Below are 20,492 nucleotides of genomic sequence, written 5' to 3'. Positions count from 1 at the left end.
AGACATGAAAAACACAACTAGGATGCCACAAACATTCTATGACTCAGTGGCCTGCTACTTCCTAAATGGGCTTAATAAAAACATGCTGAATTGAAATAGTATTTAATGAAGAAAAGCTGCTAGATATAGATTGAGACTACGTGAAAAAAATTAGTGAGACATATAATAAACCTGGCCATAGCCAAGGTGTTTCAGCAAACCACAGTGTGGTTAATCAGCAGCATGAACAAAATGCTGATCAGACATTAATTCCAGACAGAAAAGTCTTCCACTGTTTTTCCTGTGGGGATGCTAAAGTCAGTCAACAACATTACTTGAACTTGAATATAATGCATACTATAGATACTTCAAAACTTTTTATTAAAGAGTATTTCTTTCAAACTGACAACACAGTGTCTGAAATTTACCTTATGTTCAAGGCCCGATGAACATGTATCCCACATCTGCAGAGGGTATCTACAACAGTCACACTTTTCTAACTTTGAAATTACTAATTGAAAGAGGTAATGCCTATAGTCATATTTAGCAAAGCTAATATCAGAGTAGCCTCTGAACAGTATCTGTACAAAAATTCCACTTAGGGAATGCACTAATGCTTTATAACATTAGAATTGCTGACACTTAATCATGCAAGAACTTTTCTGCCCTCAAAAGATTAATTCTGTTGTAACGTTAGGCAGGTGAGCACAATCACCAGAAGGTGTGAAAATGCAAGACAGAATTAGCAACATGTAATCTATTTATACGGAACTGCATTACCTTGCTCGTTATAGAATACTAGCTTTGGTTAAGTATATGGTAATGCTATAAATATGAGTAAGAATACAGTATTTGTTTCAACATACCTGATATTCATTTTCTGCAGCCTCCACAATTTTTATAAATTCCTTCGCTGTCTGGGCTTCATTCTAGGAAAAAAACATTTGAATTAGGTCTGATGTAGGACCAGTTGGATTGTGCTTTTCCTATAGTTATGAGTCATGTCAGGTAGACTCGATGAGAACACTTGACCATTCAGTGGCTAAACCAAAACTGAGTGTTCATCCAAAAGGCATATCCCATATGATGATGATGATGATGTTATAAAAATAAAATCAAAGTGCAACAAGTATAAAGAATGCCAAGATGGTCGTTAACATATTTTGATTAAGAATTCTATGGTGTGAAAAAAGACATACAGAACAGCATTTGGAAAAATTACAGTGCCCACCCAAGTCTCTAAAAACATGCGAAGTATGGATAACAACATTATCAATGCTACATTTCCAGTACAAATTCAAGAAAACTTCAAGAGCATCTAACCCACAAGTTATAGTAGAATATAGAAGAAGAAACCAAGAAACCAAAACAGATTTGTTTACCACTAAACATTCTGAATCTGGAGACTAAGCTGAGGAAAACACCAGACTTTATGTATCTGGTATTCCAAAATCATCCCCAAATACATCTTGCAAAAATGAGGGTGCAAATTTCATCAAGACTGATAAGGATGAGGTCAGAAAAGAAACTGTTTAAGGATGCAAGTGTGTTTTTTTATTAAAAATAAAATATGCCCCATCAGTCAATCTGGAGGTGTATTTGCTGAAGTGCTGAAGCCTCCACCAGGAAGTGAGGGTTCATGAATTTCCAAACTTCCAATTAGCATTGGAGGCATTCCTAAGAGTGCTTTTGCAGAAGCTGTTGAAAGTTAGGAGCGTTGCTGTCCCATGTAATCCCTCATTCCTGCAAAAGCAAAGACTTGGAGAAAACTCTGACAACATCAAACATAACTGGTTCCAAGTTTCAGTGAAACTGCACCTAACAGCTGTGAAAGTGCTCTTGGAAACTGCAGGAAGAGGCAGAGAGAAAGCAGATGAACAAATGAAAAGGTTTTGACTTTTCAGTGAACTGAGAAAATGCCCTCAAAGACTCTGTTAATGAAAGGAAAAATTCAGAGCTATGGCGTCTTATTTGTCTCATAGGAAAACAAGGGATAAGAAAATAACCTTCAGCAGAATTATTCACAGCTCTAGCAACAAGACAACTTTTCAGTCATTTATTTCTGTTGTTTTTAAATGGGTTCTCTTACAAACAACAAAAAAGAGAAGTCATTGAGGGTCCTTTTAATCTACCTACCATTTCTTCTGTGTGAAATATGATCTTGTACAGCCTCTGCCCTCTATGAAGCTCACAGCCAAGGTTAAAAATTGGTAACCACCAGCATACTTGCTTTTGTTTTAGCTAAGTTATGTTAAAGATGTTCTCCTACTCATCGGTCTGCTGCTGCTTCACCAAATTGCAAAACAGGATTAAGTTTCTTCCCAACAGTGAGGCAAAACCTATTGACAGGAGAACTGCATCCACATAACCTTCCCTGAAGCAACTCTTATTTGAATGAAACACTAAATAGATCCCTTTGCTCCAGGGAGTCAGAAGTAATTTTATATCTACAGCTACAGAAGTGTTATCAGTTGGCACCACATTCCCCCATTTTTTCTGGTGCTATTGCAACTAAAAAGCCAACAAGCCTTGCTTTATATTAACAAACAATGCTCTTTATTGATGAATTGAGCTATTGAGCCAAATTGGCCACTGCTAGTCATTATCATTAAAATACTTCTACTGTTCACTTTTACAATTTCTCTTTGCCAGCTTAACCTCACTGTCTTAAATTTTATTAAAAAGCACTCCAACAGAAAATCTTGCCATTTACAAACGCCATTATAGACATTTCAGAAGTAGTAACTGTTTATGAACATTATCAATCCTTAAAAGACACATCTGGTACTATTTCCAAACAATTTTTATTTTTATTGTTTACTCCCCATTACTATAATAATCCATTTGGCAAGAAGTTGAAAAAAATTATGCTTTAAATAAGAAGTGTGTTATGATTCTCAAGTTGAACCATCTCTGAAAGGGCTTTTTGTACACAGCAAGACACTGACAGCACCAGTTACAGACAGAGAAAATGAAGAGAGAATACCCACTACTGCTTCTCAACTGGTACCATTTGTTTACTATTTTAGCATACTGATCTTCCAGTGAGCAAAGGAGGCCATCTCCTAGATTGTACTACTAAAGTCAGTTGTTTTAACTCAAATCTCCTTCATATTCAAAAATTAATTCTACAGGTCATTGCAAAATTAATTCTATAGGTCCTTCTGCAGATTGACGTTTATATACAACAGAAGTGCAGAAAGACTGACAACAAGCTAATGAAAGCTTTAAAGTCAAAGTTAATGTAGCTTATATAAGCCACATGCAAGCATACATTGTTTTTTTAAACTTTTTTTTTAAACGCTAGCTACATGTTAGGTAGAAGTAGTAAATGTTACATATAAAATATCTGTAAATTTGAACATTAATTCCCATACATGTAGAAGAACAAACTTTTCAAAACTTCTGAGATTTTCTTGCTTTTATTTTTAAATTAAAAAGTCACTTCAATATACCCACTAAGGCCCTTAAAGGTCACTTACAGACACTGTTAGAGAATCTTGTATGTCTTTATGGCTCACCAGCTGAACATTACCATCTTCATAATAGTGAACCTACAGAAAATTAAACAGAGAACCTCATATCAAGTTTTACAAATCAACAACATGCAGGAAAATCAAAGTGTTGTGTTATTTATCATAGTAGGAAACCCATACAAATCAGTCAAAACCACATACAGAATGTTACAGAACAAAAGCAAATAGAAAACCAAAACAATGTAGAATTTACTGGTTTTGAGGGGAAATACTGAAGGGGCTAGTCTGGAAACATAATTTGAGTTGACGTGCCTTAAGCAGTATTTCAAGCAAAGAAGTTTAGGTTTTGGTCAACATCATGAAGATAACAACACCTTATTTATGTGACCTTACTAGAAACTCTTGAAATGAACAGACTAGACCATTCTCAATGGTGAAGATATAGTTAAAATTCTAATAGTTTTGGGAAGGTATCAGGATACTGGGAAGATTTTCTGCTTCCCCAAATTGTCCCTGTTTTCTAGGGACAGTGCACTGTTAAGCTTCCCTTTCTAGCTCTGTCTGGGTTTGATATTTTCCTCTATTAGATATGTCTCATAACAAATGCTGGTATTTATCTAGACAAAGCAGTTCCCAATGTTAGATAGCAAAGCAGAATGAAATTATTTATGCTTGAAATGCTGTATCTACAGGACAGCTTCCTTGATTATTTTGCAGAACACTAAATCTCTACCCAAGCTAACTTTAGTACTTTTTAATACAGTTGGGGCAGATATGAAGACTTAGTTCCTAATAAAACTGTTGGAAAACTTAAAAATCAGGAAGCCTATATAGAACAACATGTGATCATTAACAATAATTGATACACAAGCTATGCAGGTCATTGACATTTAAACAAGCAGCTTTGAAGATTTTTTACAAGTTTGATAAAGTCATGATAGTCAACATAGCTGATGTTATGAGAAAAATGAAGACATTTGGGTCTCACCTTATTAGACAACATAACACAGTTTTGAGATTAATACAAAATAGCATAATTTCCTATGCATTATGATCATGTATGCAAAAGACCCTGAACTTTATAAATAACAGAAAAACCATGACACACAGTAAGACACACATAAGGAAAGGTCTCCTATATGAATCAAACATTATTTCCTATGATCCATCTTAAATGATTATTTTGCTTATTGTCAAATACTTGTTTTGGAACATAAGGAATTAACCTAACCACAAAAGAAGTTTCTTTTCAAATCAAACATTGCTGGGTAAAACCTCTGCCAGTCTTTTTCAATTAATTTCCTAAAAGATAAGAAGTGCTTACTCAGTGCACAATTCTAAGAACTCCCAATGAAGCAGCAGAACCCAAAGAAATTTAAGTGCTCCCCCTTGTCCATCATGATTCACTGCAGAGAGCCCAAACCTCCCCTGTGGTCTGAGGCCAACACCAGTACAAACATCTTATCTGTGTAACCGAGTCATATTCTCGGCTAACACTCAGACCTAAAAGTTCAGCAGAGATGGAGACTCAAATCCAATTCTGAGATGTGTCTTAAACAAAATACAAGAAGTAACTGTTCTGTACTATACCTCACTGCTGACATCCTTCTAGAATGCTAGGTCTGGGTTCAGAAGACTACAAGAAGGAGGATGTTTATGAACAGAACCTCTTGGAAAGGTTAACTAAGGAGGGATGAGAATAACAAATTATCTAAAAGATAAAAGTAGTAACCAGTACACTTATCATTGTTTTCCATGCACAGTTGGAGCATGTTAAATGCCACAGGGACTTAGTTTGAGTAAAAGGCTCTGCCTTTGCTTTCCCCCTTACATGTAATTAAAGAAAATTAAACAGAAGAGATTGCGACAATTGAGAATCTCCTACATCAGAATTAACCAAATTTACAAAAAAAAAGGAAGAAACTGTGGAAGTGATCTTAAAAAACTGAAGATATCTGAAGATAGCAGGTGATGCTGCAATTTCTCCCAACTTTTATTAATGAAAGGTCTTATCAGAAATAGTGCAATAGTGTATTGCTGTCAAAGATGTTGCAAACAACACTGAAATTTCAGTACTCTAAAATTATACTAATGCTGTAGAGGCTTCACTTTCTAGAAAAATATTTTGCTCCTTAAATAGAAAAAATTAAAGTGCTTTTTTTGTTTGTTTTGTGAGGTGAAGACAGAGCATTCCCACATACACTGAAGAAATTGTACACAATTTCTAAAAATTTAAAACTGAGTTCAAAATTCCTTGGTGAAACAAGTAGTTACTACACAAGCAAAAAAGTAGAACTTTTCATTACTCTCCAGAACACAGACTTTAATGAATATAAATAACGACTTGATTAATTATGTGAAATAGTACGAAAAGACAAAATCATCTGATGCCCAAATGGAAATGCTGAACCTGAATGAATTCCTCGTTCAGACTATTATTTTGGCTGCTCCCCTAACCTTTCCAAGAGTTAGGTGGACACCTGCTTCCTTGTTCTGGAAAACCTCTTAAGACATTAACCAAAAGTGCATGCTGCAAGTTGGATTTAAGTGATAAAGTCTTAAAAACCCTAGAAGTTATTTAAAGTGCTGCTTACCATGACTGTAGTGATCTGACAACATAATAATGGGTGTTCACATTTTGACTATCATTCCAAATGTTGGCACCAGCATGGGAAAACAGATTCAGGGTCCCCTTGCTTGGGTGAATCTAAACACAGCTATCACATCCTAAAATAACATCCTAGCCTCAGGCTAGAAAAACATTCCTTTGCATCTTCCTTCTGCAGTCATCACTGAGCAGTAAAGACAAGCAAAACTCATGGGGGCACAAAAGCAGCAAGAAAAAGAAACTTGACTCTGTCATGTTAAAAAAAAAACAAAACAAGGTACTACACAGAAAGTCAGACTGCACTGTTTCTAGTCCCTGATTCCAGGACTGTTTCAATAAACTGCTGCAATGGACGTGTACACATTCCAGGGAACCAATCCAGGAAGTAGAGTCTTCCTGCCTACCACATGACAGTCAGACTTCCTTTGGTCTCAGAACTTCTGCCTGCTTGGAATTCCTCCTTTCTGAATGCTCTAAAGCCAACAGAAAAGCCAAATTCTGAATGAAAAATACACAGATTCAAAAAATTTCTAATAGTGGAATTGGTGAAACAAAAGGTTTCCACCTTTCTGAACAATATAATAACATTTAAAAAAAACCCAACTATCAGTTAAGACGAAAAAATATTCTACTTCAGAACAGGCCTACCCTCAGGAAGGGCTTGTCTCACTGTGAATTCAACAGGAAACCAAAGAAATACATGCCTAGCTGAGGTGAATACACCTTCCTAAGTCCTCTGAATCATTACATTAAACACATATTTCATGTTTTTAAGGATTACATAAATATGCAAATTAAGTCACTAACACTTAAGTGAATGAACATTGCTGCCTTGCTTATTGTGTCCCCATTTTCCCTTAACATACTTGATACACTGGCCTGAGTCTCCCTTGATAATGACTGGAGACTTTATGGCTCAGGACACAGTTTGAGATAAGCATACCTGAATTTTCAAGATGCCAGCCACTTGAGTGGTTGAAGGGGTGATTGTAAACTTCCATTCTGACCTCCAACGGCCATTCCTTAAAAAAACAGTAAAACAGAAACTGGATGTCACCCCATTGGTTATGAAAAAAATCCCAACATACAACTGATAGTCAAAGGAAACCAGAGAATGAAATTTGCAGTGCAACTACACATGCAGGAAATCTTCCCCTAAAGATTCAGTATCATAATCAATCATGAACAGAACAGAACTGTTTCCCAAAATATTTAACCTCAGTTTTCAATGTGGACCAAGGAGATTTATTATTAAGGACCTTTTAACAGGAAGACTTAACTTCTGAAAATACCTAAAGCCTCCAATGTTTTTTCTCTCTTGTATTAGTTAGGCACACACAGTCAGTATTTTGTTTCTAAGACCTGGATGTTTTGCTAGACCAGCCAAAGTCACACTTCAGCTAAAGCTATCAAAAACTTGAATCAAAGGAACATTAAAGTAACAAGACTTTCTGCAGTATTTAACTGTAACTAGGTCTTTAGCTCTTCTAGCACTTCCCTTCCAGGACAACTATTTCCTTCCAGTTTCCTTCCACAAATTCAGAATCCTTGCCAAAATGCCTAAAGGGAGTTTCAAACACCTGGAAAACAGTATGGGGAGTAGTTTCACCTGATTTCTTTCCTGTAAATTAGACATCTTCTTATCTAGCTATGAGATTAGTGGATTAGAAGGTTAGTACTATAGAGCTGAATTAAGAAAGCACTGCAGCAGTCCATGATTTGTCTTGTGTTTGCATTTAAAGAAGGAAAGAAAGTTGATACTAGGTGTTCCAATGCTGCTAATGTTAGGTGTAGATTCCAGTGCATTCAGCAAGGGGAAAGAAAGACATAAAATATTAAAATTAAGAGCTACTAACGAATCTATATAATGACACAGATAGTAACAATGGTAACTCAACTATAAAACCATTGGTTATTATTTCAGACAATAGCCAAATTATCACTGAAAATATATAGACTAAGACAATTCAGAAGCTTGTTGGCATTGCTAAGAAAACTGAAAGGGTTGCCCAACTTAGTGACACTTAGCAGCCTTATAGACTGACCCACTGATTATGAGAAAGCTTACGTGCTGGATTATACCTCGGATACAATTCTAGTTTTTGAATGCCAGGGATTCAAAGGCTAGCTAACAAATTTGTTTGCTTCTCAGCCACTCTGTGGTCCCTTGAAGTTAACATGGCCACAGTTGTTTCCACTCTGGGCTATCGTTTTTGTCCTTACGTTGCTATTAAAAAAAGAAAAAATTCAAGTTTAGAAGGATTTTTCTGTAGGAAATGCTCTAAGGTAAAAACACCACCATTTCTTTATTTAGCTTGGCTGACTTAGAATGTTTTGTACGAGATTAACTTTCCTCTTCTTTCTTTAATAAGACATCTATCCTACTACATTGATAGTACTTCAAATAACCACAAAGTATTTTTCTTTGTTATATACTGGTTTTCTATCACCCAACAAACTTACTCCCATAGCAGGATGACACACTTGCAAATGCCTAAAAAGCTGGAACACCTTGGGAATAAGTATTGGCTGTGGCTTGGGCTGGATATCCAGCCATATAGCTGGATAACTGAGGAATCTGCTTAACTTGGAATTCATTCCTCCATCTCTAAATCTCCCAAAGCAATATGCATTTATTACAACTTGCTAAGAGCAAGCATTAGAGTCTGATTACCCCTGAAAAACTCTTAAAAACATATTAAATATTTACCCATAGATGCCCAATCATGACTTTTATTAAAGAAAACTTTCAAGAAAGATTTTCTCCATCTATAAAAGGTTGCTGCATATCTGTTCCTCTTCTTGAAAGACTACAAAATTAATTATTTGGAATATAAAAATTCATTCATACTTCCAAACTAGAAAGAAAACCAGTATTATTTCAAGTTACTTCTAATATTGATGTAAAACATGCAGACTTAACTAGTCAAGTTTAACTCAGTAAGAAAAGGTATTTATTAGCTATGCAAATTCAATAAAAATCAGTGTACTGGGCAAATAACTGATACATACCCATGCTGAAATTACAACAGAAATGTAATATCCACCTTCAGAATCAAAACCCAGAGGTTTCTGTACTTCCATTCATTACTGTGGGATTACTAATATAAATTGCAAGCAGATGCAAAATAGCAAGCCAAATAATGAAATACCTTTCTTCTGACAACTGCATATATAAGCTATCTTTAGGATAAAACATCCTTAACCTATTTCTGATATTGTGATGTTTTATGTCAACTCTGGCCAGTTTCCTGTATGGAGCTATCCAAAGTTCACTTCAGACTGTGGAAAACATCATTCAACCAAGTCCAGGAAAAAATAAAAGAAAGCTGCAGTTTGTAAGATTTTATTTAATCCAAAATCACCTTTATCTGCCTAACCCCAAAACTGATCACTTAAGTCCCACTGCAATGTGATTTTTAGTCACATTCTTTCTCTGAGAAATTCAAACTAGAAGGAGCTGTTCTTATTCTGTCAGTCACAAAGGAAGCAAACTAGCCAAAGCAACTGTTTCAGGGAAGACAGCCATGAGTATTGGCGTCAGTGTGATAAACAGGAAAATTAATCACGTACATCATATGCTTAATATGGAATTTTCCAAAGTTCTGTGAAGGAGATGCAGATACACAGTCTGCCATTTTACTTACCACAGAGGAAGAGATTTCTACAGTTTTGGCAGAAAAACTTGGGAGTGGGGTGAAGAGAGAAGAATGGTCCCAATCAAGATACACATCCACCTACTTCTCTGAACTAAGGATTATCAGTGTAACGGCACTTACTCAGTTTGCTGTATTTTACTGTCTGTGGATCCATACAGCAACTTACCAAAAATTTTTTGCTTGAAACTGATGGCTCTCTATGCATGCAATAATGGTTTGCTGTCCATCAATCGTTTTACCATACACCTTAATTAAGAAAAAAGAAAAAGAAAGAAGCAAAAACCAGAACAGTCAAAGTTTGAGTAGACCTTGCTCAAACTGCTTAGGTATTTTGTTCTACTATTGTTACATAAACTAAAATTTCATTTTATAACCATTATGGTTATACATAATATTCTGTACATGAAACAACAGTATTTATTACAATGCAGAAAATATCTGAGATTTAAAAACCTGATGGCCAATCATCTTAACTAAATTTTATATATTGTGAACTTTTTTTACCACTACAGGAATTCTAAGCCTATAACAGTGACTACTGAGACAATATATATTTATTACCAGCTCGGTTTCAAACACCAGCGATTCTACCAACTATATGACAATTTAAACCTGTACAGAATAGCAAAAAGGGTGGGTTTGGTCCTCTTTTCTGCTTTATGCCCCCAAATGAAATGATACTAAAAATTATCGAACATTCAATCTGGTTTCCTTTACAGGAACAGAAACTCATCTGACTGCCTGGAAATCCAATTCAACTTGTTAATTCAGCAGCTGATTTACTTTTTCCCCCCCACTAGTTAATTCTTCTGTCACATAAAGCACAGAACAGCTATCAATAGATCAGACTGCTGAGATTTAAATAGTCATAGGGCTTGTAACAGCAAGCAAATACTATTTTAGAACAGAGTAAGAGTTCTTATTTTAAGAAGTTATCAGAACCACCAATTCTGGTGATAAGAATACAGCACTTGGATATAAAGGGGATATGATGGAGCAAAATCAGTTTGCTTTACTAAGACAGTTTTGTCAGGAAACCAAGTCAAGGTAGACATTTCTATTTTACGGAATTCTTCTCCCCTTCTAACCAGCCAGACAGCCAAGACCAACAGGATCAACCTGCAGCAGTGCACAAAATGTCTAAATGCATTAAGAAATTTAAATAAAAAAGCTCAAATACAGAGGTAAATCTGCAGTATGACCTGCAGTAACCACCCACTAATAATCCAATAGCTAAAACATTAAATTTCTAAAGCTTTCCTGCATTTCTCATGAACCCCCAACAGGAATAAATTCTTTACAGTCAATGCTGTCTGTCTTTCTGGTTTACAAATAGCTCCCTTTTAAAATTTTACCTCTCTATCATGGTACAGTGGTTATGTAATTTAGCACTTACTGTGCAGACACCATTTGGATAATGTTCCTTCACATATGCTTTCATTGCTGTTTCAACTGAATTTCTCCATGACTCTATGGCATTTTCAACTTCATGGGGTCTAGGATCAGTAGCTTCCTTTCTTAAGTGATCAAATTTAAAAGAAATCTTGTTCTTGGGATCCAGAAATTTTCCATTTCCCAAATCACCATGTTCTGTTATCAAAACCTGTAGTATAAAATTTAAGTTAAAATTTATTTTATTCATATATATATTTATATTATATAAAATTTATTAAACCATTAGTTAATAACATTTGTTATTCAGTAAAAAATAAAAAAATGCCATGCCAAATCTAACTATATCCTGTATTTAATGGAAGCTTAACCACACCCAAAGTCTTACATTTTAAACAAAATATGCATACAGCAAGAGAGGAGAAAGTGAATATGATACACTTCCTCAGAAAAAGAAATCTTGAATCTTACTGTCTTATTGCAACAAACAATGCAAGACAGAAATTAATGTCGTCTACTACTAACGATGGAGCAAATTGTTTTTACAGCTACAAAACACTGAATTCAGCCAACACTGCAGACTAAAATTTCAAGTTCTTTAGATACCCTTGAGTGATTCACTTATGGGACTAGTACTAGTACTATTGAAGGGGCACAACCTCTACCTTTTGGTAGGGCAGATGCTTTTCTTTCAATTTTCTTGCCAAGAACTGTTCCAATACCAGAACATCTTTAACAGTTTAAGGAAGAATGTATTTCACTGTATTCATACCTGTTCGTCGTAACCGTCAATTTTTACAGGAGTAAACTGGTCCAAGTTGTACTGTGCAAATGCACTACAAGAGAAAAAAATCAACAAAAGCCTGCATCAAGCACAATCTTCCTTAGTAGCAGTAAAGGGATATAAATAATAGGTAATAATCTGGGCAATGATGCATTAAAAATTATATTAATGCTTTATGTAGAAGGCTAAAATTCTTGGAATCACTTTGGTTCACTCAGTGCTTGTACTACAGATTCCAATTGTCATTACACAAAAATTTACATTCAGAAGTAACCTGATGTAGACAAACACATAAGCTTTACAAAAACCCACAGAAACTGAAGGAACAGATAAAGTTTAAATTCCACAGGGATTCAACCTACTAAGCCACATATCTCCACTCTTACAGATGAAACTAACTTTGGCATGAAAGCACAGTAGGCATAATGTTCTGATACAGAAGTAGGGTCTAAGGATGCAGTATCTTACAGATGTTCAAGTAACATCTACCATGAAACAGAAAGTTGCTCTAATCATTAGGATACAATACAGATCTCTCCTCTGCCACGAATTTAATCTTGATCCAAGATGCCCAGCACACACAATTAGGGTTTTACTTGCCAAGCACATATCTTTAAATGAACCGCTTACTGATAATGCAAGTCCTACTGAAGAAACATCTTGCTTTTATGCAACTGAGTATGTGACATCTGGTACTTACTGGGCTGCTCCTTCCCTGAGAAGATTGTCATTATTAAGCAGCAACCGAACATCTGAAAGGAGGCATTTACAACATATAAGTACAGTTAACTCAGAAACTTGTTTCAGTCACATAACAAGTATCAACAGACTACAAAACAACAAAAAAACCCTACTCCATACCCACAGAGATTACTAGGTAGGAAATTTATTGCTTCATATTTTATAATTTTGACTGAATGAAATTAAAATAATAGTATAGCAATCAATCTCTTCCAAGACAAACTGGCAAAGAGATTTAAGCTGTATTTTACAGGCTCTAGGAATCTGTCCATCTAGTTTTTAGAGAAGCTCTGAATGAGACCAGCACAGAATTCTACCAAGTTTCCTTTAAAATATTACCTACTCCCTCACACTATGTTATGGTTACTGAATTCTGATGACACCGATATGGTATGCATTGAACTTACTGGTTTTTAAGCCCTACCATTTTTGTCTCATTCCTAAATGACACTTACTAGGCAGAAGATTATACACCACAATAGCATTTTTTCTACCATGATACAAGAAATATATGAATATAGAATAAAGTCAATACTTGTTGCATTGTGTTTCAACACCCGCATTTTTAAATACTCACCTCAAAATTACTTAATATTTATTGTGCAGCAAATTTCTTATTTATGTACTTGACTTTACTAGGTGCTGTTTGAATAACAATTTAAGTCACTGTTCATTAACTAACCAATCATACGTCTTGCCAGAACATATTAAACCTCCTCTAAATATTTCCAAGGTATCATTCAAGTGAAAAGTAAAAAAAAAAATTGGAATATATTTAAGGTATTTTTTTCTTTAAAAAACAAACAAGCAAACCCTCCTGAAATAAACCAAATTCTCCCACCCAAAATACAAAATACCCCAAAGGAGAAAAAACACCTCACATACTCAAAAAACCCCACACAAAATCAACCAACCCACCCCACAATTTTCAGAATTGGAATTAAAAGCTTTCTTTCTCTTTTTAAGAAGGTGGCCTGAATCTTACTGGTCAGACATCATACTCTGTTATTGAGCAGCTAGTTGCAGCTATGAATTAGCACAACAATGAAGCTTATAAGCAGGACTACTCTAAGAAATTATCATAATCTTCAGAAAGCTGAGTTAGTAAGCTGCTCACTTCAAAAATTAAGTACTTACTAATTTTAAATAATAATCAGCTGGCCACATTTTAACTAAGAACAAGGTACTTGTAAAAGCATTGCATTCTTTAACAAGCTCTCTCCGATCTGACACTGATTACAGGTTTAGTATACCACATTTATTTTTTTACTTATCTAGCTTCAGAAACATTTGTAAGCCACAACTATAAAGCCTGCCTTTTTATACTGTTTGTATGCCCAAATATCTTGATGACAGACAAACAACTATTTTTTTAACAAATAACATCTTAGGTAAAGTTCAGACAACAACAGTTGAAAGAACCTTATTGTAAGTTTCCTTTCAGTTTACCAATACATTTAGTAAAATGGAGTGTGCCCAGAATTTAAAGGTTAGAAATATTTGGAGAAGATGAATATTCTTTCCACAACTGGCACTAGGTAGTAGTCTTTTGTGCATTCAACATTAAGTATTTGTAATGATATTCCTTCTTAAAAGGACCATTCTAATTTCTGCTAGTTTAATTTTTGTTGAAAAATGTAATTGTCTACCAAAGATGAAAAATGAGAGTATCTGTTTTCTAAACAGAAATCCTTGCAACTGTTAATTCATGACTCATTCAAAACAAAGCTCCTTCTCACATCACAGACAAAAGCAGTACTTCCCTTGTTTTGCCTTTAAACTTCAAGCTGTCTTGTGACTGCAAAGCTTATCATGCCCAGCTACAAAACCAGCCCTTATACAAGGGAGCTGCAACAATATAAGCTACGTGAAGTTCAGGAGAATAATCAGCAATGCAATTTTGGATATAGATACCTTAAATAAAAGGGCAGAGCACACAGATACTCACCATTGAACACCTCATTGAATTCCCCAGGAGGAGCATGAATTATGAATTTTGCTGCTATACGCACCTTAAATACAAAAACAATCATGTGGTTGTATATACTTGCATTCATTCCTATTCAAAGCAGTTATGCATTATGGAGTTTTAATAGCCAGACATGAAATTGTACAGCTCCCACTGTTTCACATATTTGTTCACATTATTTAAACTACTTGGTCTTTATTAAAAACACAGACTATTCAGTTCCACCTCTTCAAACAGAATAGAGATTATATGTGATGGAAGCAGATGGTGAAATTGAGTCATTCATGTTTTCTTTTACTGGCAAACAGGAAAAGATGAATATAATAAATAAGATCAACAATATATTCACAATCTATGTCAGCTTTCAGTCCATGGATGCCTGGGAATCAACATAAACCCCAAGACAACCAAAAACCATGATGAAGATGATCTTCAAAGCTTCTCTTCCAATTTTACTACATATCATATGGTTCTATACCTTACAGAAGGTCCGCACAGACAGATTAAGCTTAAAAACACTGCATAGACACTAAATTTCACCTGCATCTCTTAGTACCACAGTACCAGCAGATAAAGCTTAAAAAAACCCCTTGAGATCTTAATTAGTAATTAATGGCCTTCAGCCACAACTTCTTGCAGAGCAAACACGGCATAAGCCCATATTTTCACTGAAAGTATGCGCACCTGCCCTGGCTTTCTCTCTCCTTCTGCTTGCACAAGCCCTTGTACAACAGCACAATGAGCAAAATCAGGAAAGTTATTGCTCTTTTTTTCAGACCAGGTCCCTGAGCTGGTTCACTACAAAGCTCCACACATGTGCTCACAAAAAAACCACAAAAATACTTTTTAAATGTAAAACAACTTTTAAACTTTTCAACTATTACCCTACTTGCAGAATGACACTTAGTGGACACACTTTGATTCTATCTTTTTCCTCCTTGCACTGTTAAAAGCACCCATTATAAAAATGAACTAACTAAATATTGGTTCCCTAACTTAATCTGGCAAAAGTTCCTATCCTTTACAGTTATCCAAGTTCACCAGACACTTAAAGCTCTCTTGCATCCTCAGTATGGTGTTGCTATTCAAATACAGGATACTACTTGAACCAGAGTTTTCCTTTCCAACACCTTCCATGATGTATCTATGGAATGAAGCGCTGGAAGATTCAGTGCTTGGGAGCACTGTTTGAAATTAGGGTGTTTAAGAAGCACACATTTCATTAAAAATATCTAAAAATAATAAAAGAACACATTACATTTACACATTTCTTTGTATTTGAAACTACAAAGAAACTCTCTAAGCATGCTAGAGCTCTTGAACTGACAAGAAAACAGTTTTTACAATTGAGGGTAGCAATATAGCTAGTGTTTGGGCCCCTGCTTCTTGACAGGGCCAAATTTCAGACAAGGGTCTCCAGGAGAGGTGGTTCAAGTTAAAATGTCCTGGGAGAGCACTTAGCTGCCTCATTAGCAGTATTGAACCCTCATGAGATCCCAAGTGACCAGCCCATGCAGCTTTCAGATCACTAACAGAACACAACTATTCAGAGCTGGATAATGGAAATGGAAAAGTTCCCAACTTTCTAACCTAAATGCTGCATTTTGGATTGCAGACAGCCTTTGTCTGCTTCCTCAAGTACCTACCATCAGAACTCCTCTGGCAAGGAAGTTGGGGGTGCATGGGAGGCTGGGAGGAGACACAGCCAGGACAGGTGACCCTAACTGACCAAGGGATATTCCACACCACATCAAATCATTCTCACTATATAACATGGGAGAAGAAGGAGGAAGGGGTGGAGATTTTGGAGTGATGGCATTTGACTTCCCAAGTCACCATTACATGTGATTGGGGGCTCTGTTCTCCTAGAGATGGCTGAACAGCTGCCTGCCCATGGAAAACAGTGAATTAATTCCCTGTTTAGCTTTGCTTGCATGCACAACTTTTGCTTTCCTTATTAAACTGTCTTTATCTCAACCCATGAGTTTTCCTACTTTCACCCTTCCAATTCTCTCTCAGATCCCACTGGTGGGGCAGTGACTGAGTGGCTTTGTGGGGCTTGGTGGCTTGCCTGGGGTTAAACCATGACACCAATTAATAGGGCCACAGATCAGCCCTGAAAAGCAAGTATTCAGTTGTGTGATTTCAGCATGACTATCACTGGGCTGACTCCCAGCTCAAGATAAAGGAACAGCATTTCTTGATTCATTGACTTCAGGTGAACAGGACTGCTTAGCCCTGCCAAGGCCAGGTTAGCTCTGGGCAAGCAGAGAAACAAGACTTATAGACACGTGGAGTTGTGAAATAACAGGTCCATAGGTTTTGGGCAGGCAGCAGCTATAGAAGCAAAATTAAGCAAAACATGGGTGCCCAAACTGCACCCTGAATGACCACATGCTTTAACCTGGTAACAGCTGTAAGGTGAGACAATAGGTCTATACTAAAACTGGACCACTACCTCATTTTCAGCTGTTTTGGTAATATAAATCTGGTTTTGCTTATTTTTTTCACTATCAGTAAAAACTATTCTTATCAAATTAGCTACACCATAAGTAATACTCATTCAAAAGCATTCAGATGTCCTCACGACAGACCAACCTACACATTACTTTTTATAAACATTTTACAAGTAAATTCAATTTCTCACTTATAGTTTTTTTGTGTGAAAATTCATCATAAATGAAACGTTTTATAGAACAGATAAGCAACCATGCAAATTTGCAATGAATACCTCATCAAGTATAAAGTATATTCATGTTTACAAAAGCAAAAAAATCTAACGTGTTTTCAGAAGTTGAGAGTGTATCAGCTAGGATACTCTGTATTTTGCTAACCTGCCTTTGTGAAGCCAATTTAAAAGTAATCCTCTTTCCTTCAGCAGTTAAACTGAATTAACTTCTCTGTGATGAGTAGCTGATAAAGCCACTATTTCCCCAATTCATACACACAGGAAGTCCATATAAAAGAATTAAATCCAGTAGTCTCACTTAACACATTAGAATTGAAAAGCAGTTACAGATTTATTGCCACTGAATTTTTCCAGAAATAAATGCTCTAAAGGAGGCTTCTGTTTTTCAAACCCAGATTGATACAGAATGATTAATGAATGTACTTCCATAAGCCTCTGCGAGATGAAGATCTCCCCCTTTTGGCAGCAAAAAGCCTCAGCTATCACTCGGGGAAGCACAATTAAAACAAAGGGATACTCTGAATAAAAGATGATGTTCTAAAAATGTACATAACCTGTAATATAAAGCGATAGGCAAAAAGCTAAAATGCTCTTTAGTCAAACTAAGATAGGAAGTTGTATCTGCTGAAAATAGTTTTAAGAAAACCAATCAGGTGCATTACAATTGCAACCAATGCTGATTATTCAATGCACTGAGACTTCTAAAAATGTATTTGAGCAAGCCAATACAGAAACATCATAATATCTTAAGAATCCAAACGACAAAACCTTTTTCCATTCAAGAGAACTGCTCCTTTACACGCAGTGCAAGAAACTCACACAAGTATCAGCAAGTAACAAAAAATTGTTACAGTTGAGTTTTCCTTTAGAAAACCCAAAGACATAAAATACCTGAAGTTTCTCCACTTATTACAGTAGTTACTCCCAAAACACTACCTAAAGTTTACTATAGTGTTTTATTGATGTAGATTTGAGTCAGTTTTCAGCTTCAAGTCTTCAGAGTAGCAAGAAACTATAAACTTCAGACTTCACTAATCCAAAACATCTGATCACCACTGGTTTACAAAAAACCAGCTTTTACCACAAACCTATGTAAGGAACCATGCATTTTCTATATTAAATTTCTTGAATGCAAAAAAACCCGATCTACATGTTTTTATGAATCGTGTCTTTGTGTAGGTTTGAGCATTAATTTGGACAACTCGTACAGAAACTGAGAGCAAGTTTAAAAAAAAAGTATAAAAATGACTTCTGAAACACTGAGCAGGGAAGCATTCCCCACTGCAGCCACCCTCTTTATCCAGTTTTTACATTTACACCACTCACAGTCTTGCTTAAACTGAAGTCTGCTCTCAGTAGGTAAGAGCTAGCAAGATTTACTTTCACAATTCAAGTGAAGTCAAATGCTACCCATCACAGTTAAAAGTTTATCAAGCCTACAAGCTTATTGATTTTATAAAGTAAACTATTTCAATTAAGGTAGAAATTCATACAGAGAAGCCTAGCAAAAGAGAAAAGGACAGCATTGATGTATGTGATAAATACAATTATTAGGCATTATGCCTAATTCTTTATTCTACTAGGGATTAAAACAGTTGGTCTATCAACAAATTCCTATACTCAGTTACAACAATATTTGCAGTTTTCAGACTACACTAGCAAAGAACAACGTAGTAATGTACAGAATGGTGGCAGTTATGCTAAAACTATTTTTTTTTCTCCATACTTCTCCTTTACTTCACAATTTAATTTTTCTCAATGCATGATACCCATCAGGTACATAAGAGAAATCCTACTCTATCTTTTCCAGCCTAAGACATTCTGAAGTTTATTTTATTTTTAAGAAGTTATAGATAGCAGCTTCAAATGCTCTGAGACCACTCTTCCTGTTCCTGCCACATGAGAAGTGACACTGGTTGGAGAAGCCCGACCTTGTGTGCTGTATGTGCCTATATATGGTCAAGGAGAATGTGCTCCCACTGCAGGGCTCTGCAGTGCCACTGTCAGCTCTGCCAAGGCAGCTCGCTCCTTGGACTAAGATGCTAAGGTGCATCTAACACTAACAGAGACATTAAAACTCTCCTGCTTTCATTTTTCTTTCCCCCTTTTAACTCAACTGAAAGACAATTATTTCACAGTTTTGTTTGCTAGGCACCCTGACAGCTCACTCCTTCAATCAACATCCATGCTGCACAGCAAAAACAAGCTGATAAGCAGGATACTGTGAAACCATATACTCACCATTACTCTTTCCTATACATCCCCTATTTCAAATTCAGAAATTCAGCTGTAAACTCGTTGCAGCAGAGAGACCCACCCCTTCCTCTACACTCCTAACACGTTAAAGTTCACTCCTCCAAAGCAATAAAATGAAATAGTGAAATAGATACTAAATAGATAGTAAAACCCCTTTTTACCTAAAAGAAAGAAGGAAGAGAGAGATTCCCACAATAATTTCCACGCAAAGACAACTTTGTTGCTAATCACAAGGGGAATAAAAAGAGCTTCTTAAAGTTACTTTTATCACTGTTACAGCAGGCTCAAAGCATTGTATATCATGCATTTAGATTCCGGATTCCTGAGGGTACCCTTGCTATCTTACAACACACAATAAATCTCCCACTCAGAGAAACCTGTGTTTGGCAAAAAATAGATGATGAGATATCACATCACATCTCTCTCTAGCAGAGACTAGAGAGCTCTGTTCTCAGTCATGCCTTCTGTGTAGCTCTTGTTAAAAACCTGTCTGCAGGCAACTAAACAAATGGGTTTGTCCTGACCCACTTAAATTAGCTACAGGGTTTTCTCACAATTAGCTCATAGTCACATAAATATTTACACAGACATCAGTTAAATGAGGCAAGTTTGTATTCTCTCAAGATCTGTAAGTCACACTCAAAATAAGGGATACAGTCTGTACTCACTGAAGTGATACTGGACATAATACTTACCTAGTTTTATTTAGTTCTGAGTTTGATTCTAACTTGTGATTTGAGTTCAGCTTGAGCTGTACCATTACTTTTCAATATGCAGCATTGTTGTTCCTTATAAAGTAAAACTACTCTGACATCTACCACTCAAACTGAATTTTGCATTGACAAATATAACACATCAAGGAGCACGGTCTAAGGTTCAAATATTTGCAGGATACATTGTTTGATGCTCTATCCAAACATCAACATAGTTTTTGACTTT

The 20,492-nt window shown here is 35.9% G+C and overlaps 1 protein-coding gene across 2 annotated transcripts in view; it reads right to left on the bottom strand.

The window, feature by feature from the left end:
* Window positions 1-20,492, bottom strand: part of CAPZA2 (capping actin protein of muscle Z-line subunit alpha 2) — a 31,721-nt gene that overhangs the window by 3,630 nt on the left and 7,599 nt on the right. Inside the window, exons 2-9 of one of the 2 annotated variants that reach the window (XM_053977276.1) lie at window positions 14,588-14,651; window positions 12,599-12,650; window positions 11,887-11,950; window positions 11,119-11,325; window positions 9,889-9,968; window positions 7,007-7,085; window positions 3,462-3,533; window positions 846-908 (exon numbers count right to left, since the gene is read on the bottom strand). In XM_053977276.1, the coding sequence (XP_053833251.1) occupies window positions 846-908; window positions 3,462-3,533; window positions 7,007-7,085; window positions 9,889-9,968; window positions 11,119-11,325; window positions 11,887-11,950; window positions 12,599-12,650; window positions 14,588-14,651 (681 nt within the window). Of the gene's footprint in view, window positions 1-845; window positions 909-3,461; window positions 3,534-7,006; window positions 7,086-9,888; window positions 9,969-11,118; window positions 11,326-11,886; window positions 11,951-12,598; window positions 12,651-14,587; window positions 14,697-20,492 lie in introns of those variants that run through there. The other variant, XM_053977275.1, reaches the window with a different exon arrangement.

This window comes from Vidua macroura, chromosome 5 (assembly GCF_024509145.1).
Source record: "Vidua macroura isolate BioBank_ID:100142 chromosome 5, ASM2450914v1, whole genome shotgun sequence".
Taxonomy (NCBI): domain Eukaryota; kingdom Metazoa; phylum Chordata; class Aves; order Passeriformes; family Viduidae; genus Vidua; species Vidua macroura.
This window is presented reverse-complemented; position numbering and strand designations above follow the sequence as displayed.